This window comes from Callorhinus ursinus, unplaced genomic scaffold, assembly GCF_003265705.2.
Source record: "Callorhinus ursinus isolate GAN/ISIS: 27379988/994484 unplaced genomic scaffold, GSC_fseal_2.0 scaffold1, whole genome shotgun sequence".
Lineage (NCBI taxonomy): Eukaryota > Metazoa > Chordata > Mammalia > Carnivora > Otariidae > Callorhinus > Callorhinus ursinus.
Window position 1 is genome coordinate 56753501 of NW_027397063.1, and position 24382 is coordinate 56777882.

The following is a 24382-nucleotide window of genomic DNA, read 5'->3' on the forward strand; positions in this document are numbered from 1 at the left end:
CCTGGCTTGACCTGTGTTAGCCATGGCCTAGTTACCTCTCTCTGGTTCTAATCTTCATCTTTAAAATGGAAATACTTACAGTACCTACCTTATAGTGTTGATGCGAAGACAAATCTGAGATAATGTACATAAAGCTCTAGAACAGTGCGCGGCACATAATAAGTGTTCAGTAAACTATAGTCATTAGTATTATTAAACCACCACTACCACCGTATGTCTGGAATTGCCAGGGCACTGAATGTGTTGCAGAAATCCTACTTGTGAACAATGACATATAAACCGGGACTAAAGCTGCTGGCCAGGATCCTTCTCTGGGCAACATGATCTGGCTTACGTGAGAACTGTTCTTAGCCTTTGTAGCGTCCGGTTCAAACTGAGCTACATATGTCAGGAAGAAACTCAATGCTCTATACACATAAGTTTGTCTAAACTACTGCTCATGAAGCACTCCTAGTTGACACTTCGTAGTTTTCTCACTTATTTGTTTGCCCTTTAAGTTAAATTCTGTAGTTTAATAAGCTGAGAGGCTTTTCTAAAGCAAGAATACTCAAGGTGTCAGTGACCCTTCTTTGTTACCTTAATTTATTCTGATTTTGGTATGATCTTAAAAAATCTTTTCAAGAGCCCATGATTTATGTTATTCATAGAACAAAGTTTGAACATTCCAACAGACCAGCATACAAGGAAGTCGAACTGACTGTCCCCATCTGACAGTGTACGTTGATTCTAATATTCACTACATTTTGGACCAGCACCCAAATGCCTGATTTTTGTATAAAGCGTCTTTCATGAGAATTTATGACTTGTTAAGTCTTTGGTTTTGCCTTTACCTAATGATAACACAAATATACATTAGTGAAAACACATACCAAATTAATTTCTTCTGCATTGAAATCCTCAGCCAGGAAAGCAGTTCTAGTTAAAACTTCATGGCGCTTGGTTTCATGAATCTGATCCAGTTTAGTCCCTATTACCAACAGTGGGATCTGGTTATCAGCAAACTGTTCCCGGTCATAATCCCTGTGATAGATAATAATGAAGAGGTGAATAAGGGGCGCCTGAGTGGCTCAGTCGGTTAAGCGTCTGCCTTCAGCTCAGGTCATAATCCCAGAGTCCCGGATCAAGTTCCGCATCAGGCTCCTTGCTCAGCAACAATGAAGCGTGGATCACTACATCAAAAACGAATGATGTACTGTATGGTGACTAACATAACATAATAAAATTAAATTAAAAAAAAATAAATGCAAGTAGCTTATACTATTTTACTGATACTTTACTGACTCTTGCTCATCCACCACCTATAAACCTACTTTTGTCCCAATTTCTTCTGTCTACTTGTTCATTTATCAACCCATCCTTGCCATCTATAGAGTTCCAACTATTCATCTAAGTACTCAAATTTTATTTTCATGAGTCTCTATAGACTACTTGAATAACTGAATGCCCACCAGGTATCTGAAAGTGGGTTGACTCGACTTCTCCCAAAGCTCTGTCTTCTGAGGCTAACAGCTCAAGAATTTTTCTAGGTAGATGCAGAGAGTGGATTCAAACCTCAGTGGAGCGAAAACACAAGAACCTAGCATGGCACTCAAACCTTTTGCCAGAGGAAAAAAATGGCAAGCTTCTGGGGTATGCATAAGTTCTATACCTACCATACACATTTCTGTCTATGAATGGTAAAGAAAAATAGATCATTTCAGGAAATTAAGAACAAGGGGGCTAAAGGCCAGAAAAATCAACCATAGATGATACTACAGTCTGGGGAAAGGTGGATTCAACAAATGGAAAGGAAAAGCAGCAGCTGAAATGCAAAAAGAATAGTAAAAGGAAAGAATTAAGTGCCAAATAATTGTCTGTCCTGACACAAGAGACATGGGAGACAGAGGGCAGGCAATATGAATCACTTAGGGTTCAGGGCCTTGGGCCACTGGCTATTACAATCCTTCTTCCCCACCCCCTATTTTTACCCAAAGGATAGAGTGGTGTTCCTTCTATTACTGAAAGGAATATATAGCTCAGTGTTGATCAGTTAGTTTAAATTCTATTCAGATATGAGAAATAAAAGAGATTTGGATTTCTGACATATTATAAGCGCAATTTACAATAGTCAGCAAAATCCCGCTGCAAACACCTTATGACAGTAAATCAATATTGTACAATATAATCAACACAACCCAGTTGAGCATAGCTTTTCTTCCTCCTTTGACATTCTTCTTTCTCTTTGAATAATCTAAACTGGGGGGGGTGTAAGTGGGTGTGTGCAAAATCACCAAATCTTTTTGCCCTTCACAATAATCTTACAGAGCCTCAGTTATTGTTTGGCGTTGGAACACAGGTGTTTTGAACTATGTAACACTCCATTTCTTTTTTTTTAAACCCCCATTTCTTAAAAATATTATCATTCTATTTAGTGCATCAAAGCCAATGATAGCTTGAGTTCAAGGCCTTTGATTCTGTTTACCAATATCAACACTAATTTAGGAGACGTCTAAAATTGAAATTTGCCTTATTAGAGAATATTTAGGAATATTTCCTTTTCCTATACTCACTAACTCTGGCTCACATGCAAATTTTTGTATATATTTTATCAACCATCATCTTTGATAGACATATATCTCTGTCACTTGTAGTCTTGTATAATCTCTCATACATTAATAAATATAGGTAGTATATGTATAACATAACATACAGACATGGCACATGATATATATGTTGCACATTAACATATATATGTATTACATATGTAACATAGATATGTGGCCATATTGTTGTTCTCTTATCTTTTTAGCTTTTCTTTTTATTCACTTTTTCATTACTCTTACATCCAACTAGAAATTTGATCTCAAAGTCCTTTTTTTTAAAAAACCAATAGATGAAAAACTGATGGTGAATTTCATCATGGACGGATAAGGCTGGTAACAAGACAACACCACAAAAAGACAACCAGCTATTGTAATTATATGTACAATACCACTTTGGCAAGAACAAAACACCAAAACCCGTGCATCTTTTAGACATTCTTTTCATATTTTAACTATCATTTTAGGGAAAATTTAGGATTCAGAGAAACAAGTTAAGCAGACACTCATTACAGGGATACAGTCAGCAAAATCCAGAACACAAGAAACTGGACGGAACAAGCAAGCCATCTTTCACAAATAAACTGCCAGAGAGTAAAAGAAAAAAAAAAAAAAGGAAGAGGAACATAAGATTAAAAGAAACTTAACAAACTAAATATAATGAGTAGACCTTATCTATATACTATTTTGAACAAACCAACATTTATGAGACATTTGGGGAATTAAAATAATATTTAATACTGAAGAATTATTGCTAAATTTTAAGTGTGACAATTATATTTTGATTATATTAAAAAGTCCTTATCATTTAAAGTCAAACACAGAAGTATATATATACAGATGAAATGATACAATGTCTAGGATTTGCTTTAAAAAATAAATGGAGAGACAAACTGTGTTCATGGATTGGAAGATGCAACAAAAATTCTCCCCAATTTGATCTACAGACTTAATGCAATTCAATCAAAATCCAAGCTGAATTTTTGTCAATATAGACAAGTTGATTTCAAATTTACATGGAAAAGCAAATGAACCAGAATAGCTAAACAATTTTAAAAAGGAAGGAACCACACTGCCTAATTTTAAGACTTACTATAATGCTACAATAATGAAGACAGTGTCATATTGGTCAAGGTACAGACACACAGATCAACTGTACAGAATTATAGTCTCAAAACAGAAACATATAAATATGGTCAACTGATTTTTGGCAAAGGAGTAAAAACAACTCAGTGGAGAAAGGAGCATCTTTTTAACAAATGGTATTGGGACAACTGGACATTCATATATGAAAGTCAACCTCAATCAAAGCCTTACACATTAACTCAAAACAGGTCACAGATCTTAAAGTAAACCTTCAACAATAACATTTCTAAAAGAAACACAGGAGAAAATCTTTATGATCTGAGATTAGGCAGAGTTGTCAGACAGGATACCAAAAGCACAATAATACATAAAGGAAAAAATTAAGAAATCAGACTGCATGATGACGAAAAACTAATGCTTGAGAGACAACTGTTAAGAGAATGAAAGACGATCTACAGACTGGGAGAAAAAATTTGCAAATCAAACATCTTACAAAGTGTTATTCTGGAGGGTATAATCTTTTTTTTTTTTTTTAAGATTTTATTTATTCATTTGAGACACAGAGATACAGAGAGAGAAAGAGCACGAGCAGGGGGAGAGGCAGAGGGAGAGGGAGAAGCAGGCTCCCTGCTGAGCCAGGAGCCTGATGTGGGGCTTGATCCCAGGACCCCGGGATCATGACCCGAGCCGAAGGCAGACGCTTAACCATCTGAGCCACCCAGGCACCCCTGGAGGGTATAATCTTATGATTGATGTACCATGTCACACTGCAAGTGAAGAAATCTGGGCTTACCCATTTGTTACCAATACTCCAGTTGGCACCAAATCCCTGTTGAGAGCTTCCAATGACCAACGATACAAGTTTTGGGATGACTTCTTATTTGTTAAGTCATGTACTAAAATAATACCTAAAACAATCAAAGAAAATAATGTCAGTACTGCAACAATTCCTCTTTACTTCACACTGGCCAAGGGAAGCTTAGTGAATACAAGCGTTAGGTTGCTGAATAAACCTAGCATTTCAGTATGAGTAACAAACTCACACAATTAATTTAAAATTTCCTCTACAAATTCCTACAAATAATGAATTACAAAATTTTCTTTGTCAGTTATATAACTCTTTTTAATTCTACAAGGGCTGACAAAATGTCATTAGCTTTTAGACTTTTTTTCCTTCGTTCAACATTTACTGAGTACCTGCTCTGCCTGGTCCTAACTAAACTACCTCATCAATAAAAGGAATCAAAAGTACTTCAAGTATATAAGAAATTATATTCCTACATTCCTAATTGTTTCTCCACTGTGCATAGTACTGTCATAGATATCACACATACACTATTACTTATATTCAATAAAATATTAAATCATAAAAGTTTACTAAAAAGATATTGATTTAATTTGATATAATTGCTACTTTTCAGCTGACAAAATGTTTTCCTATAAATCACCTGAGCCTAATCAACTCAAAAGTCTAATTTTTTAGTTATTTGAATTAATGGCTAGCTATAAAAAGCTCAATACCTTAGTTAATAAAGCAAAAGTAATATGTCACTAGAAGAGGGTAGGAAAAGATAGTCAAAAAGTATGAATAGTAGAAAATGGACTTTTGAGAGATTGAGAAAAATAACAAAATGTAATGAAGCTCAGAAATACAATTAAATAGAATCAAATAAGATAGCAGGCAGGCAAAGCAGATAACTATTACAATATTATAGACAAAAGAGGAAAAGCTTTAATGCCTAGTAGAATTTAGAGTATTATATTGTGGTCAAAAGACTACAGATTTTCAAACCCCCAACCCTTTCCTATGTTACCTAGATTCTACTGTGAAGAGAGGATGTGAAACTGATGATTCTTCTATCTTCAAGATGTGAGATATGTTAATTTGAAAAAGAAGGGCAGAAGAGTTAGAATTACTTGGCTCCTCTGGTTTTTACACACATTTGTGCAAGTAAGGTGCTTGTGCAGGTTATAGTTGTCTTGTTCCAGTTAGCTCAGATCTGTATCTGCCCTGGCATCTGGAACAGAGAAACAGAGATCTGACACTGGCCCCATATTCAATTGTACTCCCTCTACCTTCCTCAATAAGGGCTTCTATTAGGCATTAAGGACACAAGATACAGGACAGATTTAAAAAAGGAATAAAGAGTTACCATTAAAGAATATAGCTAACATCTATTCAGCACTTACGTGCTATACATTGTGCCTTATATGTGTTATCTAATTTGCTTTTCAGAACAGTCTTATGAGAAAGAATTAACATCTTCCTTTTACATATGTGGAAACTAAGGCTCACAGAGGTTGAGTTACTTGCCCAAAGTCACATGGTAAGTGAGGTAGTCAGAATTTGAACTCAGGTAATCTGACAGTAAAAGACTGGGGGAAAGCAGTAATTAAGTCACTTTAAGGCCAAAGAGTGGTAGATATTTTCTCCTCTCCCTTACTTCCCAGAAATATCAAAAAACTATGGGTGAGATTTTTGGTTGGGAGATTAAAGGATTACAAAGGCCTAGATGAACTATTAGTTGGACAGGGAGGAGTTTATTTTTTGAGGATCTCTATTTAAGGCTTTTGAGCTTTTAAGGGCATCTGAGCACCCTTTTCCCTTATTTTCCCACTTTCATTTGGGCTGAGAGTTTTTGCTTTGTAGACTATGGGCCAGAAGGGCCATAGTGGGGCCCAAAGGAAAGAAGTCAGTGTGACAGTTGATCAGAATATGTTCTGACCTTAGAAAGAGGTAGTTCACTTCACAGGTTTCCTTTAGGGATTGCCAGCCTCGCTCATCACAGTGGGAAGGAAGGTAGGGTATTGAGGGAAGAAAGTTACTGCTAAGAACAAAGGCTGCACGTTGGAGTGGAGTGATCCTTATGCTCCATTTCTTAGGAAACTAAGGATGGTAGATGGAGTAAAGAACCTTCAGTGCTAAGTTTATTATTTATTTATAATTTTTATCTGAACTCTTTCTCAAAAAGATCTAAAAGGCAAAAGTGTTATATATCCAAACTTCTCTGTCAGATCAGATTGATATCAACTTTGACAAGTCATTTGACTGATATAATCAAAGCTTATCACTTGATTCTAGATCTAAGCCAGGCTTCATTTCTTTCTTTCCTATTCTCTAAGAAGTCACCTAACACTATATCAGTCTTTCTATTTTTCGCATTTATATACATTCTATTAATATATGCCATTTATCATGTACTTTCTTGCATGACAATGTCATATATTAGCGTCACCATCTTATAACTATGTTTTGTTTCACTTATGAATGTTTTGTTTCTTCAAATAGACTGTGACACTTTCAGATAGAATTCTGAGCTAAATGGGACACAGGTCTGAACTAATATAACTCATCCTGTATTTTAAAGTATGTATCCAATGGCAAGTACCTTCTCTACTTCATTTTGTAGTATCCACAACACCTTATGATATGGAAAGATACGATATTGAAAGAGTAATATAAGGAATGAAGAAGGTACTGAATAACTGCAATGTTTACCTGATATTGAGTATGATCTAAGCATAGTATAAACGAGGTACAATTAAGAGTTAAGCACCTACCAGAAGGAAAAGGGTGAGGTGCCACTCTTGGACATCAATCAGAGACAAGTTGAAATTATATTACACAGTAAAAAAAAAAGCATTTAAAAAATGAACTAAAAAACAGGCAGAAGACAAAAAAAACCTCTAGAGGCAAATTACAGGTGTCAGTGGTTTAGTCCCTTGACACAGTAGGCACCCTATGAATTCCAATTATGTCCTCTATTACACACCTCCATCTAGAAGTCTGCTCCAAGTATTTGACTATCTGCACCCCTAATAACACTCTTAGGCAGCTCTTTATAATTATATAGGGTTCTCTCTAAGGGGCAGATAAAAGAAATCCCTGTATCTCTGTGACATCTGGTTCAGACTATGGGACTCCTAATGGTTCTTTCTATTGGATGTACTCAACTGACTGGAGAAATGGCACTCCCAGCGGACAGTGTTTTGAAAGTTCCAGGTTTTATATCAAGTACCCAAAATAAAATTTTATTCATTTAGTTTACGACAAAAATATCAATAAAAACACTTAAACACAGAAAATATTTAATGATCTGAATAACATGGTTAGAATCTAGAAACACATAATTCAAATGTGATATGCAGATTTAAATTAAGAGTTGTGAGTATATTAGATCTTTCCTAAAAAAAGATGTATCTAGCATTCCACAGCATTCTATACTAGATTATCTATACTCCTAGGCCATTAATATATGGTAGAAATAAAAAATGCTTTACCATTTACAGAGTTGTAGAACACTGCTCTTGTGCTTTTCACACTGCTGGCACTGCCCACAGAGCCTCCAACATCCCATAATTCTATATAGTAGGTCTTCTCTTCTGGGGTTCCTTCTTTGTAGTCATGAACCTAACAAATCAATCCATCAAAATAATTATTATAGCCACTAAGAACACTGGTAGCACCCTCATTCTAGTTCAGAGCACTGGACATTCCATATTCGCATGACTCATATCATTCCCATACCACCTCGGACTCTGATCGCCTTCTGTCTTTCAAGCTTCCTCCCTCCAATTCTCCAACTCTCATAATAATCCTCCTATATATACATATATATTCCATAACAATAATCTCCAGAAAATCATAATTTACAGATCTCCTTCCACTTCTAAATCCTCACTTCCTTCCTAAGTATAAATTCCATGATTCATCATTTTAGTCCCTCCTTTGCCCCTCTCACACTGTATTTAACAGACAAAATTCCAACCTTGACTATATCCACCTTTCCCCCAATTCCATGTCTGTAACCCAGCTAGCTGGATGAGAAGCTCAGAAAAATACACTTTCAAGCTGACTAGATTCATTTTAAATTCAAGTCTACCTTTGGAGCTGTCCTTTAATCAGTTTCATAGTCCTTTTCCTCTTCTAGATAACAATTTCATATTTTCTCTTCTATTTCAAATTTCCAGTATCTCTTCCCTATCCTTAAGAACAGCTAAGACCCTTTCTTCCTGAGACAAAAGCAATCAAAAGAGAATTTCTACAACCTGCTCTTCATATATCTATCCACCTCCCTGCATCCATGCCCATATAATCTGCTTTCCCTTCAGCCATTACAGATAAACTGTGTCCCCATGGCTAAACTCCCTTATACATGAATCCCATCTCCTTTTTCTTATCAAAGGTGTAGTTCTATCAATTCTCCCTTTTATCATCAAATTTTCCAACTCTGTTGAATTACTTCCACCAGCATACAAACATGCTATAACTTTTCCCATTTTAAAATAACCTTTTCTTGACCTCATGTCTTCTTCCAGCTCTCATACCACTTCTCTATTCCTTTTTATAGCAAAAGCCGTCTAGAGTTGTCTATTCTCAATAGTTTCTAATTCTTTTCCTTACATTCTCTTTTGAACTCATTCGAATCTATCACATTTGTGCCCCAATCATCTACTGAAATATTCCTTATCAAGGTCACCAATGGCTTCCACATTGCTAAATCCAGTGATCAATGAGCAGTTTCCATCTTACTCTCCCATCTGATACAACTAACTACTCCTCTGCATTGCAATACTTTTTTCAGTTAGCTTCCAGGTTATCACACTCTCCTGGTTTTCTTCCCATTTCACTGGCTAATCCTTTTCAGTCTCCATTTGGGTTGTCTTTACTTCTCTGACCTCTAATTGTTAGAGTGTCCCAAGCTTTAGTTCTTGGATCTCTTTTCTTCTCTATTAATACTGGCTCTCTTGACAACTTCATCTAATCTTACGATTTTAAGTGTCATCATTATGTTGATGAATTCCAAATTTATATCCAAACTGGACAAGTCCCTTGAACTTCAGGCTACCATATCCACCAGACTACAATTTGGATGTCTAATAGGCATCTAAAAGTTAACATACCTGAAAATAATTTCCTAATCTTCCTCTTAAGCCTGTTTTTCTCCTAGTAAAAGGCAATTCCATCTTTCCAGTTACTTAAAGGGCCAAAAACTTAAGAGTGATCCTTAACACTTTTCATACTACATGTCACTGCTGGGGCTGGTGTTGCCCTCTATGACCACTTCGGCAAGCTCATTTCCTGGTATGACAATGAATTTGGCTATGGCAATGGGGTGGTGGACCTTATGGTCCACATGGCCTCCAAGGAACAAGAGCTCCCTGGACCACCAGTGCCAGTGACAGCAATAGGAAGAGAGAGGGCCTCAGCTGATGAGGAGTCCCTGCCCCACTTCATCCCCCCAAACCCTGAGAATCTCCTGACCTCTACAGTTTCCATCCCAGACCCCCTAAAGAAGGATCATGTACCATCAATAAAATATACTGTACCCCTCCCCAAAATAAGTAAATAAAAAGCAGAAAGAAACTTAGTAAAGAAAATGATACACATCAAGAAAGAACACTGGATGCTCTAGGTGCTCTCTAATAGTGTGGTTTAGTATGTATGCCTGCAGAGTTACTCAAGACAGGCAGGAAGGCAGGAGGTCTTAGGAGAAAGTTGGGAGAAAAGAGACAGAGCAAAGAGCAACTAGGAGAGTGTACTAGGGGAGGAGGAATTGAACTTGTCTAATTTGCTGCTATACTTCCAATTCCTGATATCTAGTGGGTAGGCAATATATGTACTAAAAGAACAAATGAATGAATGAATAATATAAAGGTTACTGCTAATTGCCTCTTCCTTTCCAATAAGCTGATTTTGCCTTTAGCCAAACTCATGTCCCCTCTTTTTTTTTAAAGTCACTTTTCTCTTGTATTCTGTACCCATTCACTCCTTTAACTTTTAAACTTTGTGCAAGATTGATTTAAACCTGTCTCTATTTCCTCTCCGCCTACTCACAGCATTTGGTTTCTGCCACTAACATTCCATCACACTTTCAAAGGCCAGCAATGACTTCATTACCACCAATTTTTTTTCTCTCTCAGTCCTTTTACGTCTACAGCATTTCATTGTCAAAACTCAATCCTTCCTTCATGACATTCTCATCTCCCTTTACTCTTCTGGTATTTTATCATCTTGGCTATCCTCTTAGCTCTTTGATCAATGTTTCTCGGACCTCTCTTCTCATCTGCAACTCTCCAAATATACCCCAAGGTTTCCCCTCGGCTCTTCTCTTTCTAAATTTGCTTTTTGAAAAAACTCATCAACTCTCATGGTCTGGGATTATTTCCACGCAGATGATTTCAACTCAGAATTCTCTCTTGAGCTTCCTTACCTCATCTCTGAATGCCTTCTGACAGTTTCAGTTGGATAGCTCACAGATCTCTCCCTTCATCATGTCCAGAACTGAATTTATTATCATTTACTTCTCCTTTACCTATTTTATATATATATATATATATATATATATATATATATCCCCATTCTTGAGAAATAGTCCAGTCATTAACACCCAATATAATTTTCCATTCTTTGTAAGCACCTCACTTTTTCTCTTGACCTGCTGTTAACACTTATATTCTCTATCAGTGCTGTGTCTCAAGACCTTCTGTAATGATAGAAATGTCCAGTATAGCAACCACTGGCAACATGTGACTGTTGGGCATTCAAATGTGGTTAGTTCCACTGAGGAACTAAATTTTTCATTTCAGTTAACTTAAATTTAAATTGCCACATCAGTCTAGTGGTTACTGTATGTAACAGCAGTGGAATACTTTTTTGTTAATACCATTCTGGAACAAGAGGCAGTACAGAGCAGTGCTGTTCTAGAGGGGAGGGGGGTAGGGGGAGGGGTTGGCCTGGTGACGGGTATTAAGGAGGGCACGTTCTGCACGGAGCACAGGGTGTTATACGCAAACAATGAATCATGGAACACTACATCAAAAACTAATGATGTAATGTATGGTGATTAACATAACATAATAAAAAAAATTAAAAAAAAAAAAAGAGCACAGGCTCTTGAACCAGATTGCTTGGGTTTGAATCCCAACCCTACCACTTACTTGCAATGTGACCTTGAACAAGACATTTAACACCTCTGTACCTCCACTCCTTTGTGTATCAAATAGGGGAAATAATAGTATCTCCCTTGAAGGGTTGTTGTGGGACTTACATGAATTAGTATGTAAAACGGGTGCCTAGCCAAAGTAAGCACTAAGAAATATTAGCCATCATTCGTATTATTATTTCTAAAATCATTCATATCTTATCCCACCTACTAGATTTTACTTCACATTCTTAGCGAGGACAGAGATTGTCTTTTCTTTTTCAGTTTCTCCCCAGTGCTTGCACATTATTATGCTGCTCAAAGAGGAAGTCAATAAATATTGATTGTATGCAATGTGTAAATTAGAAAGTTAAAATCCCATTAAAGTGAACTAGAAATGACAAGTCAATTTCCTTAATTTATAATCTGTGAAAAGATCAGATTCTGTAAGTCTTGTTTTCATGATAAAGAGTACCATGCATTTATATTAGTCCCATTAGACTTGGGGCAACAAAATTAGAAGACAGTAATGAATGAAGAATACTGCAAAATAAAACTTCTCTCTTTTCCCTTCAATTCAGTACGAACACCTCTCCACTGCATACTAAATCCAAAATGTTAGTAATTACTGAGTACATACATTAAGCTCATTAGTTTCACCCAGTACTTGAAATTAAACAATTACATTATCACCTTTATCATCTCTATTTTTAGTTGGCTCTTAGATGTGAAATGAGCTAAATGGGGCTATTGTTTCTAAGAGTTTTGAAGAGGGTGTATTCATGGATCTACAAGGATTCTGGAGATACCCTCTCTCAGGTTTCAATAACACAGAAGCTGTAACTGCAATTTAAAGCTGCTACAGAAGTGTTCCTCCAAGCTATTTAGGTAATGGTTTTATCAGATTTAATCATTCTTGCTAGAGCAAAGAACTATTCCCTTTATTATAACAACAGTCAAAACAATTTACATGTCTAGGGCAACTTTCCTTAAGATTATCATTTAAAAATGTCTTTTACTTATACTGTCATTCAAGAAATTCATTCTTGCCAAAGATGGAAGACAGAGGCCAACCAGCCCAAGATACACTGAAGAGTAATAAAAGCAAGGTAACTTTCACCTCCACATGCCCATTCTTTAGCAATAACGCAATTCAGGCCATCTGGCTTTATAGGAGTCAATTACTGCCACACTCATTCTGGTAAAATCAGTCACAGTATAACATCACCTACAAACCTGCAGGCTAGCTAAAGCAGATATTATTTACGTCTATTCTACAGAAGATATACTAAGGCTCAGAGAAGTAAACTGATTAGTCTAAGGTCACTCTTGAGGAAGCAAAAGGCAATATGGGAACTGACCCAGGCAGTAGGAGTTTAAGTTTCTTTTTTTTAAATTCCTTATTTAAATTCAATTTCGTTACCATATACTGTATTATTAGTTACTGGGGTAGAATTTAGTGATTCATCCATTGCGTATAACACCTAGTACTCATTACATCAAGTGCCCTCCCTAACGCCCATCACACAATTTCCCCCTTCTCCCCACCCACCTACCTTCAGCAACCCTCAGTTCGTTTCCTAGTGTTAAGACTCTCTTATGGTTTGCCTCCCTCTCTATTTTCATCTTATTTTATTTTTCCTTCCCTTCCTCTATGTTCATTTGTTTTGTTTCTTAAATTCCACATATTAGTGAAATTATATGGTACTTGTCTTTTTGACTGACTTATTTCACCTAGCATGATACTCTCTAGTTCCTTTCATGTCATTGCAAATGGCAAGATTTCATTCTTTTTGATGACTGAGTAGTATTCCAGTGTGTGTGTGTGTGTGTGTGTGTGTGTATGTACACACAACATCTTCTTTATCCATTCATGTGTTGATGGACATCTGGGCTCTTTCCATATTTTGGGTATTGTGCACACTGCTGCTATAAACATTGGGGTGCACATGCCCTTTCAAATCACTATGTTTGTATCCTTTGGATAAATACCTAGATAGATAGATAGGTAAATAAATAAATAAATACCTAGATAAATTTGATAAATACCTAAATTTTTAACTCTTTGAGGAGCCTCCATACTGTTTTCCAGAGTGGCTGCACCAGCTTGCATTCCCACCAACAGAGTAGGAGGGTTCCCCTTTTTCCGCATCCTCGCCAACATCTGTCATTTCCTGACTTGTTAATTTTAGCCGTTCTGACTGGTGTGAGGTGGTATCTCATTGTGGTTTTGATTTGGATTTCCCCGATGCCAAGTGATGTTGAGCATTTTTCAAGTGTCTGTTGGCCATTTGTATGTCTTCTTTGGAGAAATGTCTTTTCATATCACTCTTCTTTTCAATATGTTATGTTCTTTCACAGAAAGGGATTTAGAAAAGTCCATAAGGAAATTTTGTCCAGAACTTGCTACTGATAAGTTGCCAACTGAACTTATTATCTAGTATTTGTTTTCTTCTACAGCTAAGAATTTGGGAACATGGCAGGCTGAAATGACACAGACATTCCCAGATATTCTGACTTCAAGTTCACAGAAATGCCATAAAAATGTTTGTAAAAAATAAAGAGGAAAAGCTCAAGAAAAAGAAAGGGAAATCCTCAGATGCCAGAAATGAACTTAAAATCAGAGTGAGAAGTGGGAACTGACCCAGATTCAGAGAGAGCTTCAGGGGCCAGTCCCTGGAGTTTTAGTGCCCATCCACGAATAGAGATCTGTTTTCTGGCTTTTAAGGTGAGAATATACACAGGTGAGTGACAAAGACCAGACGATAGTTCCCTTCATGAAATCTAACCCAATCAGTGAAAGAGAGTAAGAAAAACTATCCACTGGCTCAGGAAAGCTGGAAAAACTTTCTGTCAGGGACCCTAGGTAGGGTTGGTACAGGATAGATAGAGGGTCCACAAAAAAATGGAAACCACAGGCCTGTACTGTAATCAAATATTTAGAGAATATACATTATCTGGATGGCACAGAAACTCCTAGCTTTGAAATTTCAAGTACCATTGAAATCCCTAGAGCTCTGGAAGCAACAGAAATGAAAAGTTACTGTACTTTCATGACACAGCATACAGAACTTCCACAGAGAAGAGAGAAAAAAATCCTGCTGAAAATGTGATCATCTTCAAAGAATTATAAACCATACAAAGAGATATATTTCCATGAAGCATAGTCAGATACACAGCAAGTTAGACTATCTACCACCCACTCAGAAAAAAAAAAAAATCCAAAAGAAACCATAAAATAGTATGTTGAAAATAATTAAAACAAAAAGTAAAGCCATAACGAAAGATTAGGATATCGTGAAAAATCCTGACATTTGAAAAAGAACCAAAAGGAGTATCTAGAAATAAAAAATTACAGTTACAAAGATGAAAAGCTTAGTGGATATATTAAAAAGCAGATTAGACATAGTTGAAGAGATTCTTAATTAACTGGAAGGCAGATATGAATATGTGATCCAGAATACACAAAGGAGAAATAAGGAACAGAACACATGGAATTACAATTAAAAGATACAGAGGACAAAAATCTAACAGAAGTGCAAAAGGAGGAGATAGAGGGAATGAAGGAAGACAATAGATAATAGCTAAAAATTCTGAAAAATGAAGACAGTTGTGAGAGGCACAACCTTCTGATAGGATGACTAAAAACAAACTCATATCTAGACATGTTTTGGTAAAACTACAGAACATCAAAAAAAAAAATCTTTTAAAAGCAACTAGAGAGAAGAAATTACCTTCAAAGAAATAATAATTAGGCTGACAAAAGATTTCCAATGAGCAGCAATGTAAGTCACAGTCTGTGGAACAATAGCTTCAAAGAACTAAAAGAAAATAATTGTAAATTGAGCTAATTGCCATTCCTTCCCTATTTATTTCTTAACTCAATGGAGAGATGTATGCTAGCAGAAGAGACATTCGGATAGGACTAGCTGGGATTAGCAAAGACCAACAGTATCTGGGAAGACAGTTAATTTGGTGGAAACTGCACCTGAGTTTCCTAAATGTGAGGTGGAAGAGATGACCCACCTACACCCAAGGCTCCAGAAGCTTTTGCCTTTACATATATTTCTAGCCAAAAGTTGTCTCTTTTAGTGCAAAAGGATTAGATAGAATTATTTATGGAGAGTGTTAAGTGAACTCTAGATATATAGCACAGTAATTAAAACTGAACTTCCTGGATTAAGACTATTTAGACAAGATTGGTTCCATTCAGGGTGGTATGGTGGTAGACTGGATTAAGACTATTTAGGAGCAAATCTTGACTTTTTTTTAAAGATTTTATTTATTTGTCAGAGCGCAAGCAGGGAGAGCGGCAGGCAGAGGGAGAAGCAGGTTCCCCACTGATCGAGGAGCCTGATATGGGACTCGATCCCAGGACCCCGGGATCATGACCTGAGCTGAAGGCGGATGCTTAACCGACTGAGCCATCCAGTCGTCCCAGGAGCAAATCTTGACTTTGCTTTTATTGCACTGAGTCAATTTGATCAAGGTACTTTATTTCTCTATGCCTTAGTTCCTGCAGTTATACCTCACAGTTTAAAAAGTTAGGCAAGACATGTAAGGTAATTAATTGGCATAGTATCTAGCACAGAGCAGGTGGTTAATAAAGCCCAGCTATTATTATTAGTTTTGACTACAGTACTGTAATTTGAGCATGTAGTTGAAAGGACTTATCTTTAATATGACTACAGAAAAACTAAAATATCAGAAACACATACTCTGACATCTACTGAGCAGCCCACAGTCCATGATGGATTTCCCAGGACTTGATTTTGACACAGAAGATGAACCAGTGAAGATTTCCCAACACCTGTAAAAGATATAAGAACTCTAGTCAAATAAGAGATATGCTGAAATATTTATCATGACAAAAGTTAAGTCTGAGCATATGCCAGTAATAATGGTACGTAAAGTATGGTTGTTTAAAGGGTGGTCACACCATACCCTTTGGAAAAAGAGAAATACTCTATTCCCTCTTCTAAGGCGGCACTTTATTTTCTTATAGATCTCTTGGGTTCAAGGTAATGTAGTTATTAATGCCAGAACTAGCATTAGGACATCTGTATGAAGAGGAAAGAGGATGAGTTCTTCTGTATACCTGTATGTAGAGTCACTCACTCAATTGACAGCATTTTGGGATGTCATTATAACAAGCATAGTTGGTGAATCTTTATGCAACACTAGTTGTAGCAAAAATTTAGACCATCTCTTTGTATTACTGTGTATGAATCTATCAGTTATGTTTATTTATTATAAAAAGTTGTATTTAGAGACAATCTGGAAAGAATTTAAAAAAAAAGGAAAAATTCCCTGAAGAGCCCTTTGAGCAACTTGTAAGTTCATTTAATATCACAAGCAGGGTTCCTCTAAAAGCAAGTTGTTATTGTGAATATGTACATGGTGTACTTAAAAACAATACAATATAGGCCATTGCTTATACAGCTGGTTCTGTCTGGAATATCCTCCCCATTCTCCCTGGTCATTTCCCCTTCCCCACTGGCCTGGTGAATTAATCTTTCAAGACTCAGGATCTTTCTAGTTATAAAGTCCTTTTGAATTCCACAGAGATAGAACTAAGGACACTATCCACCATCCTCTCGGTCTCCACTGTACTCTGCACATTTTTCTACAAAGCACTGAAAACACTTTACACTTCTTTATAGGTTTTACTTACCCTAAGTTCTTTGAGGATTGGAACTGGGTTTTACTCATCGTTTGTATCTCCAGTATTCAGAACAGGGCCTTAATTAGTATTTATTTAGTGGCTAAAATTTTCCATGTTATTACAGAATCTTCATAAACATTTTTAATGTCTCCACAGTAGTTCAGAGAGTAGACAACAATTTACTTAACCATTCCCTCTCATAATTAGGTATGTAGGGTGTTTTGAATTTTTCACTATGCTAAGAGAGGACTGTTCAAATTTTTGTTTCAAATTAAAATTATTTCCTTAGTATATTTTCCCAGAAGCGAACTTAGTATATAAAAGGAAATGAACATTTCAAGTTCTTGATGTATGTTGACAACTTTCATCTGGTTACTCTGTTACCAGTCATACACATAAGCCTGCAGGTCCTGTTGCACCTCAACAGTACGTATGTTGTTTCTTTTTCATCTATATTAATTTGATAAGAGAAAAAACGTGACACCTTGCTTTAGTCTACATTTCTTTACCTTCTGGTAAAGATCTACATTACAATTATCTTTGTTAATCAGTTGTCTTTCCTTTCTTATGAATTATCTGTTGATGTTCTCTGCCCATTTATCTAATGGCTTTTAGTGTTATCAATTTACATAACCTCTCTTTACATTAGCTGTCTGATGCAACTGAATCCAGTATTTTCCCAGGTTTCCCTTTAATTCTTTTTATTTTTTTCAATACAGACAATTAAGATTTTTGAGTATTCAAATTTGGCTCTTTGTATCTATGGCACTGCATCTAATATCTGTGACCTTTAGGACACACTGTTGATTTCTGTGTTTGCATGTAGGCTTTTTAGGTTGGAGGCATGTATCTAAGAACTTAGTTATCAGCCTGATGCAAGGCTTGAACTTCCAGTTAAGCATAACTGTGTCAGTAAACATATCTATGAAGTAATACTGTACAGCTCTCCATGAATTAACTGCTTTGGGTGATAAAAATTGACTAACATTGGGGGTACCTGGGTGGCTCAGTTGTTAAGCGTCTGCCTTCAGCTCAGGTCATGATCCCAGGGTCCTGGGATCGAGCCCCGCATGGAGCCCCGCATCGGGCTCCCTGCTCAGTGGGAAGCCTGCTTCTCCCACTCCCCCTGCTTGTGTTCGCTCTGTCAAATAAATAAATAAAATCTTAAAAAAAAAAAAAAAGAATTGGGGGCGCCTGGGTGGCTCAGTTGGTTAAGCGACTGCCTTCAGATCAGGTCATGATCCCAGGGTCCTGGGATCGAGTCCCACATCGGGCTCCCGGCTCAGCGGGGAGCCTGCTTCTCCCTCTGACCCTCTCCCCTCTCATGCTGTTTCTCTCTCTCTCTCTAAAATAAATAAATAAAATCTTAAAAAAAAAAAAGAATTGGCTAACACTGGATAGACTGTCAACAGTAAGAACAGGAAGTGCCAGGAAAATTGGCAAACTATTCATTTCTTTAAGAATTTTGGGAGGTACTAATTCTGTTTTCACCATTACAATCAAATTAGATCAAAAGAATGCACTTGATTTGCTTGAGGGAAAGAGGTCCAATATAATTAAATAAATACCAGCTCCAAATATAATTGTTGGTAATGTGTTAAGCTCATCCCTTATCTCTGAAAGAACAAAGAGGGAAAAAGTATGTGAGTAAGACTTTCAGGATTCCTTACTAAATTATCAAGTATCTCTAGGGGATACAAAACACATCTCTAAATTTCAAGTCATTCTTTTCTATACTTGTGAAATCCTCAAAATTTCACAGGGGAAATAAGCCTTTATTCAAAAGTAAACTTGGAAGTTTGAATACAAAGGCTGATGAAGTGTAAAAAGTATATCCTTACCTGTCAGTAAATCAATGTTAAAAAGGAACTGATAAAAAGGCAGTAACAGACTGCACACATAGCCTAACATCCGTGAATGTATGACAAGATCAACCAAGTGGGCATGGAAAGGAAAAAGAAAAGCTTACTAATTGCCTGATCACTTTTCCACATTTAATGCAGCAGCTAATTCAACCCTGTTATGTAACGCATCGATTACACAGTTATAGCCTCAGCACTTAACTACAGTGCCTGCTGTGTAGCAGATACTTAAGTAATTTTTGTGAAAAAGAAAAAATCGACTAGTTCCAACAATATGTAACATCAAGGGCTTGTTAGATGCAATAGAAAAGTGAATTAAAAATGAGAGAGAACACCTACTTCAGGTATCATGAACCATGTTAGCTCTGAATTCCAGTCTCAAATTCTACTTGGTGATACTCTTGCCAAGTCCATTTAGACCATCATTACTTTATTCATTTATATAAAACTGAGTGACTTCATTAAATTAATTTCAGCACCACTTCAAGCTAAAGAACTGGAGTTGACAAACTGGATTATAGTCACAGAATTTCATAATGCAATTCTCTTAAGGGAATATTAAATAATGCTATCTATAAAATATTTTGCAATGCAAATAATCTTCAGGCAATGTGGAAACGTTCTTAACCTCCTCCTCTCCACCACAATTGTACACAGTCTGAAAGGCTAGTTTTCAAGCTGTTTGGGGTATATTCTCTCCACCTCCAAGCATCTGGTACAATGTCTTTGGTCACAACACACATTCATAGGTCAACTCCAGAAAAGCACATCTACGAAATGCAAGGTTAGCATTTATTCCAAGTTCTTAAAGAGCACAGAAGTGGAAGTTATGATAAAAAAGAGGAGGGTAGAGAGGTGGGAGGGGGAAATGCAGACTTCAATTTTAGTTCTCAAAAGTTCAAGGCGTCAAAAGAATTTTAACGCTAGGATTAAATTGAACTCAGCATTAAATCCCAGCTGTTTCATAATACGGCTTTATCTTAATTGCTCTATTTCTTACAAACTAGCACATAATAGGTTTTTAATTAGGATTACAGAGAACGAAGAAATCAAGAAACCCAGCTGAGAGTAAAACAGGGCTACCACCCAATATTTCATTTCATAATATGCCTTAGTGTCTAAGTGCGTGGGCAGGTTCTGTCATTCACCTCTCTCCTCTTCACTTTTCTCAACTGTAAAATGGGGTTAATAGGGCTGCTATCAAGTTAAATGACTTGATATATGTAAAGCATTTGGAACAGTGTCATTCTTATTAGTGCATGTTTGAATTCCGTAATGAACACAATCTCTTGAAGGCACGATCCCAACTTCACAGCGCCCAATCCAACAATGTCTGCATATCTTTTATAAAACAAAGGAACTGACAATACAGGCCTAGGCTGCGGTCGCCAAGGAGACCAACTGGGAAAGCTGCGAAGGCGGAGAAAGGCCGGGGCTCGGCGCCCCCCACCCGCGCAACGCCACCTTCGTCAAATAGAGCAAAGTCCTCTGGGAAGTGTAGTTTTTAGATCTTGAGAGGGCTTTCAGCCACGGCAGGAGCCGGATCGTTGCAGGAGCGGAGGAATAGTGAAGGGAGAGGGTTAACGGATAACTCAAAAGTGTCGGGAGCCCCAGAGGTGGATTAAACCACTCACCTGAGTCTCCCAATACCAGTACCTTCACTCGATCCAGGGACGCCATCTTGCTACAGCCTGGCGTTAACGCCTGTTCCGGGATGGTAGGCCAACCAGAGCTGGGTATGGAAGGGAGAACGTTCAAATTTCATTGGCTAGTTGGGGTGTGACTGTCTTGACTGAAGGCCTCACTGTGCTGATTGGCCGGCATGGTTAAAAGTGGTGGGTGGGTTCCAAAGCTGGTCGCAGGATTAAGGCGTTTTCTTTGTCGCACAAGTGGCGTGGCTCGTTTAAGCCGGTAGTTGAGGCGCTGAGGGAAGCTGTAGTGGGAGTGTTCGAGGATTCGTTTTGGTAAACCTTGTTCCCTGTTCCTTGTTCTCGATTCCCTGGTCCGGCGTCGCATTTCAGGGTTTCTCCCTCTTCTCCCTCCTTTCTCCTTAGCTACCCGCCTCCCCTTAGCTACTCTCTTGATTTGGTCCTCCAAAGAACCATTGACCCCGGAGCGGCCAGTGTGCAACCTCGGGTAGGACGGGCTTGGATGCGCCGAGTGTGGCCCCAGGACTCACCTGGCACAGTCTGAGGGAATTTAGGGGCTCGGGGTCTGTCACTGGGGAGTAGAGAACATTACTGAACCGAGTTCTTGGAGGGCAGCTGGTCCACAGCTTTGGCGGTGATATGCCGCTTTATGTATGAAGGTGTGGAAAGTACCATGAAACATGGTAACTGAAAAAAAAAACACAGTTAGTCGTATAGGATCCAAGTTCTTCCAGAACTGGAATAGTGGTATACTGAAATAATCTAACTGGACTCCCGCCATCCACTCCTTTTCTCTTTTATTTCACATCCTGTAGTCAGCATAATCTTTTAAAATAGCGAATTTGAGCCTGTCACCTGCTGCCTAAAACCATTTGAAGTTTAAGGAGGTTTTCAGTAGCTTCTCTTTTTCTACTTTGGAAGCAGCAGTGGAGGAAGTGAGCTGGGGGCAGGGGGGAGCTGGTAGGGTGGGCATATTGGGTGAACACGTGCTTAGGAGACTTACGGAAAGTTTTAATCAAAGTGCTTGATGAGCTTGGCTAGATGCTGGAAAGTGGTGAACAAGAGATAGACATGAAGAAAGTACAAATCTATTCACTGCAAGGAAGAAAGGGAAAGAGCTCTGTGTGAAAAAGAAACATTTTAAGCTACTAAGGGGAATCTGGGAAGGTCTCTCTGAGAAATGTCATTTTATATGTGAAGGATGATTAGAAGGGAGTTTGAGCTTAGCTTTGTGGGCAGAAAGAACAGCATGTGGTGTTTCTTCCAGGCCTGGTGATGGAGAAAGCATGTGTGGCTCATGGAATTGAGAGAATGCCAGTGTGACTGGAGATGAGGCTGACAAGGATAAAGAGAGTGCAGAGAAAGCATTCATTTCAACTTTGTTTCTCCAACTCTGTGCCTGGTGCCTGGCTAAATTTTTGTATGATGAGAAAACATGGTTCAAAAACAAAACCAACTTGCCTTTGGGGGTCTGGAAGGGTAGGTAGGCTAGGAGGTGGCTGATGGACTCTGAGTCTAAAAAGAAGCAGCAGAAGTTGGTGCTATAAGTTCATACTTCCAAAAGTCTGCAGAGACCAGCCAGGCTCTGTCCCTGTTTAAAACTGTCAACTGCTCTCTTCAGCTTCAGGTTATTGTTTCTATGTGGGAATGTGGTCTCACTTTTTTCCTTAGATATTTCCAATTTTCAAGCTTAAAGTTGAAATTTATGTGAAATTTCACGATTTTTCAATGTTGACAACTAATTCAGAAAATTTTCAAAATGTTCTTTGGGTCAAACAATGTGACAGAGGCTGCCAGTTTGAGACCTCTGACTTAAGTAATGGAACAAATCCAAAGACTGAGTAGGAGATTCATCGTAAGTGGGGAAGTAGAAGTGGTAGAGGAGAGAACAAAATGGTCAGGAAGGATGATTTTAGAATGTAGAGAGTTTGCATAAGCTGGAACAGCATACCTTCTTTCCTGAGCTCCACTTTCATTTGTTCAGCTACCTGCTGGACATCTTCATGGAATATTCTCTGGTATTTCCTCAGAAGCAAACGTCTAAAAGTGAATGCCTCATTTCTTACAAACCTGTTCCTCTTTCAGGTGTTAACGCAGTTTTCATAGTGGTAGTATTCTCTTCCTAGCCACACTGGCTCAACGCAATTATTTAATAACATTAAATATGTCATTGTTTAATGGGTGTAGCGGTTCAGTTTTACAAGATGAAAAGAGTTATGGAGATGGGTGGTGGTGGTGATTGTACAACATTATGATTGTATTTAATATCACTGAACTGTATACTTAAAAATGGTTAATTGATACATTTTGTGTTATGTGTATTTTACCAATAAAAAAATATTGTAAAAAAGGAAAAACCCAAATAACTACTTAAAATTTTCCTACTCTGTTACTCCACTTCCAATATATTATCAGATTCTTTTAATTTTGTTTCTATAATAAATTTCATTCATCCTGCCCTCTTTTCCTTAGTTTAGGTTTGGTTACTATGGCTCCTAATACTTCTGCAGTACCTCCATCTTCAGTACTTCAGTTCATTCCTCTTGTTATTCTAAGAGTCACTTTTCTATATAGAGGGTCTTGTTATCAATGCCAGTATTTAATGGTACTCTTATGATTCTGGCCCTGAAAACAGAACACTTTATATGAATTATCTCATTTAATCCATACTTCAAATCTATGAGGAAGGTGCTGTCAATTACTTCTATATATGAGGAAACTGAGAATTTTGTAGGGTCACAGGCTAGGAAATGGGGGAACTAGGATTCAAAACCCAAAAGTATTGTCCTGCAGAGTCCCTCATAACTCTCCCTTACTCAAATCTTTAGTGCCCCCTCAGGTGTTTCAGGCAAATGAAACAGGCAAAATGATAATGTGCATTGGCAGGACATGTGATAGCCACCCACCAAATTTGTCTGGAACAGTGGTCAGAGACTTTTCTGTGTACTGGAGTCACCTAAAGAGCTTTTAAAATAACATGATGCCTAGTCTGGCTCTCCCAGACCAGCTGAAACAGAATCTCTGGGAATGGGGCCCAGAATGGGTATTTTTAAATGCTCCCCAGATGATTCTGCTTTACAGCCAGAGTTAAGAACCACTGGTCCAGAAAATGGAGTGTATGGGGTGGGAGGTCAGAGAGGGCAATATAATTGTAGAAAATAATACTGAAAAAGTAATTTATTTTGACATTTGTCTGCCATTTTGGTCTTTTGGATGTTTCAGAGGTTATATGTTGTGTTCTGCCAACTGTGGAGCATGTAAAACAAAGCAAACAAAAAAAACTGGGATCAAGTACAATGTATAGACCAAATTGGAAAGGAGAACAAAATGTACCCAGTAGTATGCTATGATACTACTCTGGTGTTGAACCCAGGTACTTGCTCAGCATCCTTAAGCATTGGGATGACAGGAAGGTTCTAGGACCACAGGTTTGGATCTAGGTGCTGCTTTATCTCTTGTATATAGTCATGCGTGATTATTTACAATCTGAAATACTATAATTGACTTTCCTTTTCCTTTATTACACATAGGGCATTGTATTTCTCCCCAGAAATATGTGTTTAGATTGGTTGTTTAGGAATACCTTGATAGTATAGTACTGTGGATATAAAAATTA

General features: G+C 37.6%; 2 protein-coding genes across 4 annotated transcripts in view; one reads left to right on the forward strand and one right to left on the reverse strand.

Annotated features, from left to right (window-relative positions):
* The window catches only part of RABL3 (RAB, member of RAS oncogene family like 3), a 35186-nt gene extending 14308 nt beyond the window's left edge, over positions 1-20878 (reverse strand). The window contains exons 1-5 of the mRNA XM_025874938.2: positions 20752-20878; positions 16309-16400; positions 7947-8076; positions 4459-4573; positions 870-1020 (exon numbers count right to left, since the gene is read on the reverse strand). Of these exons, the coding sequence (XP_025730723.1) occupies positions 870-1020; positions 4459-4573; positions 7947-8076; positions 16309-16400; positions 20752-20797 (534 nt within the window). The 5' untranslated portion in view covers positions 20798-20878. The remainder of the gene's footprint in view (positions 1-869; positions 1021-4458; positions 4574-7946; positions 8077-16308; positions 16401-20751) is intronic.
* Positions 20879-20960: 82 nt separating this feature from the next.
* Positions 20961-24382, forward strand: part of GTF2E1 (general transcription factor IIE subunit 1) — a 61546-nt gene continuing 58124 nt past the window's right edge. For 2 of the 3 annotated variants that reach the window (XM_073894144.1, XM_025874956.2), the window contains exon 1: positions 20961-21081. The gene's annotated coding sequence lies outside the window, so the exon portion shown is untranslated. Of the gene's footprint in view, positions 21082-21108; positions 21254-24382 lie in introns of those variants that run through there. The other variant, XM_073894139.1, reaches the window with a different exon arrangement.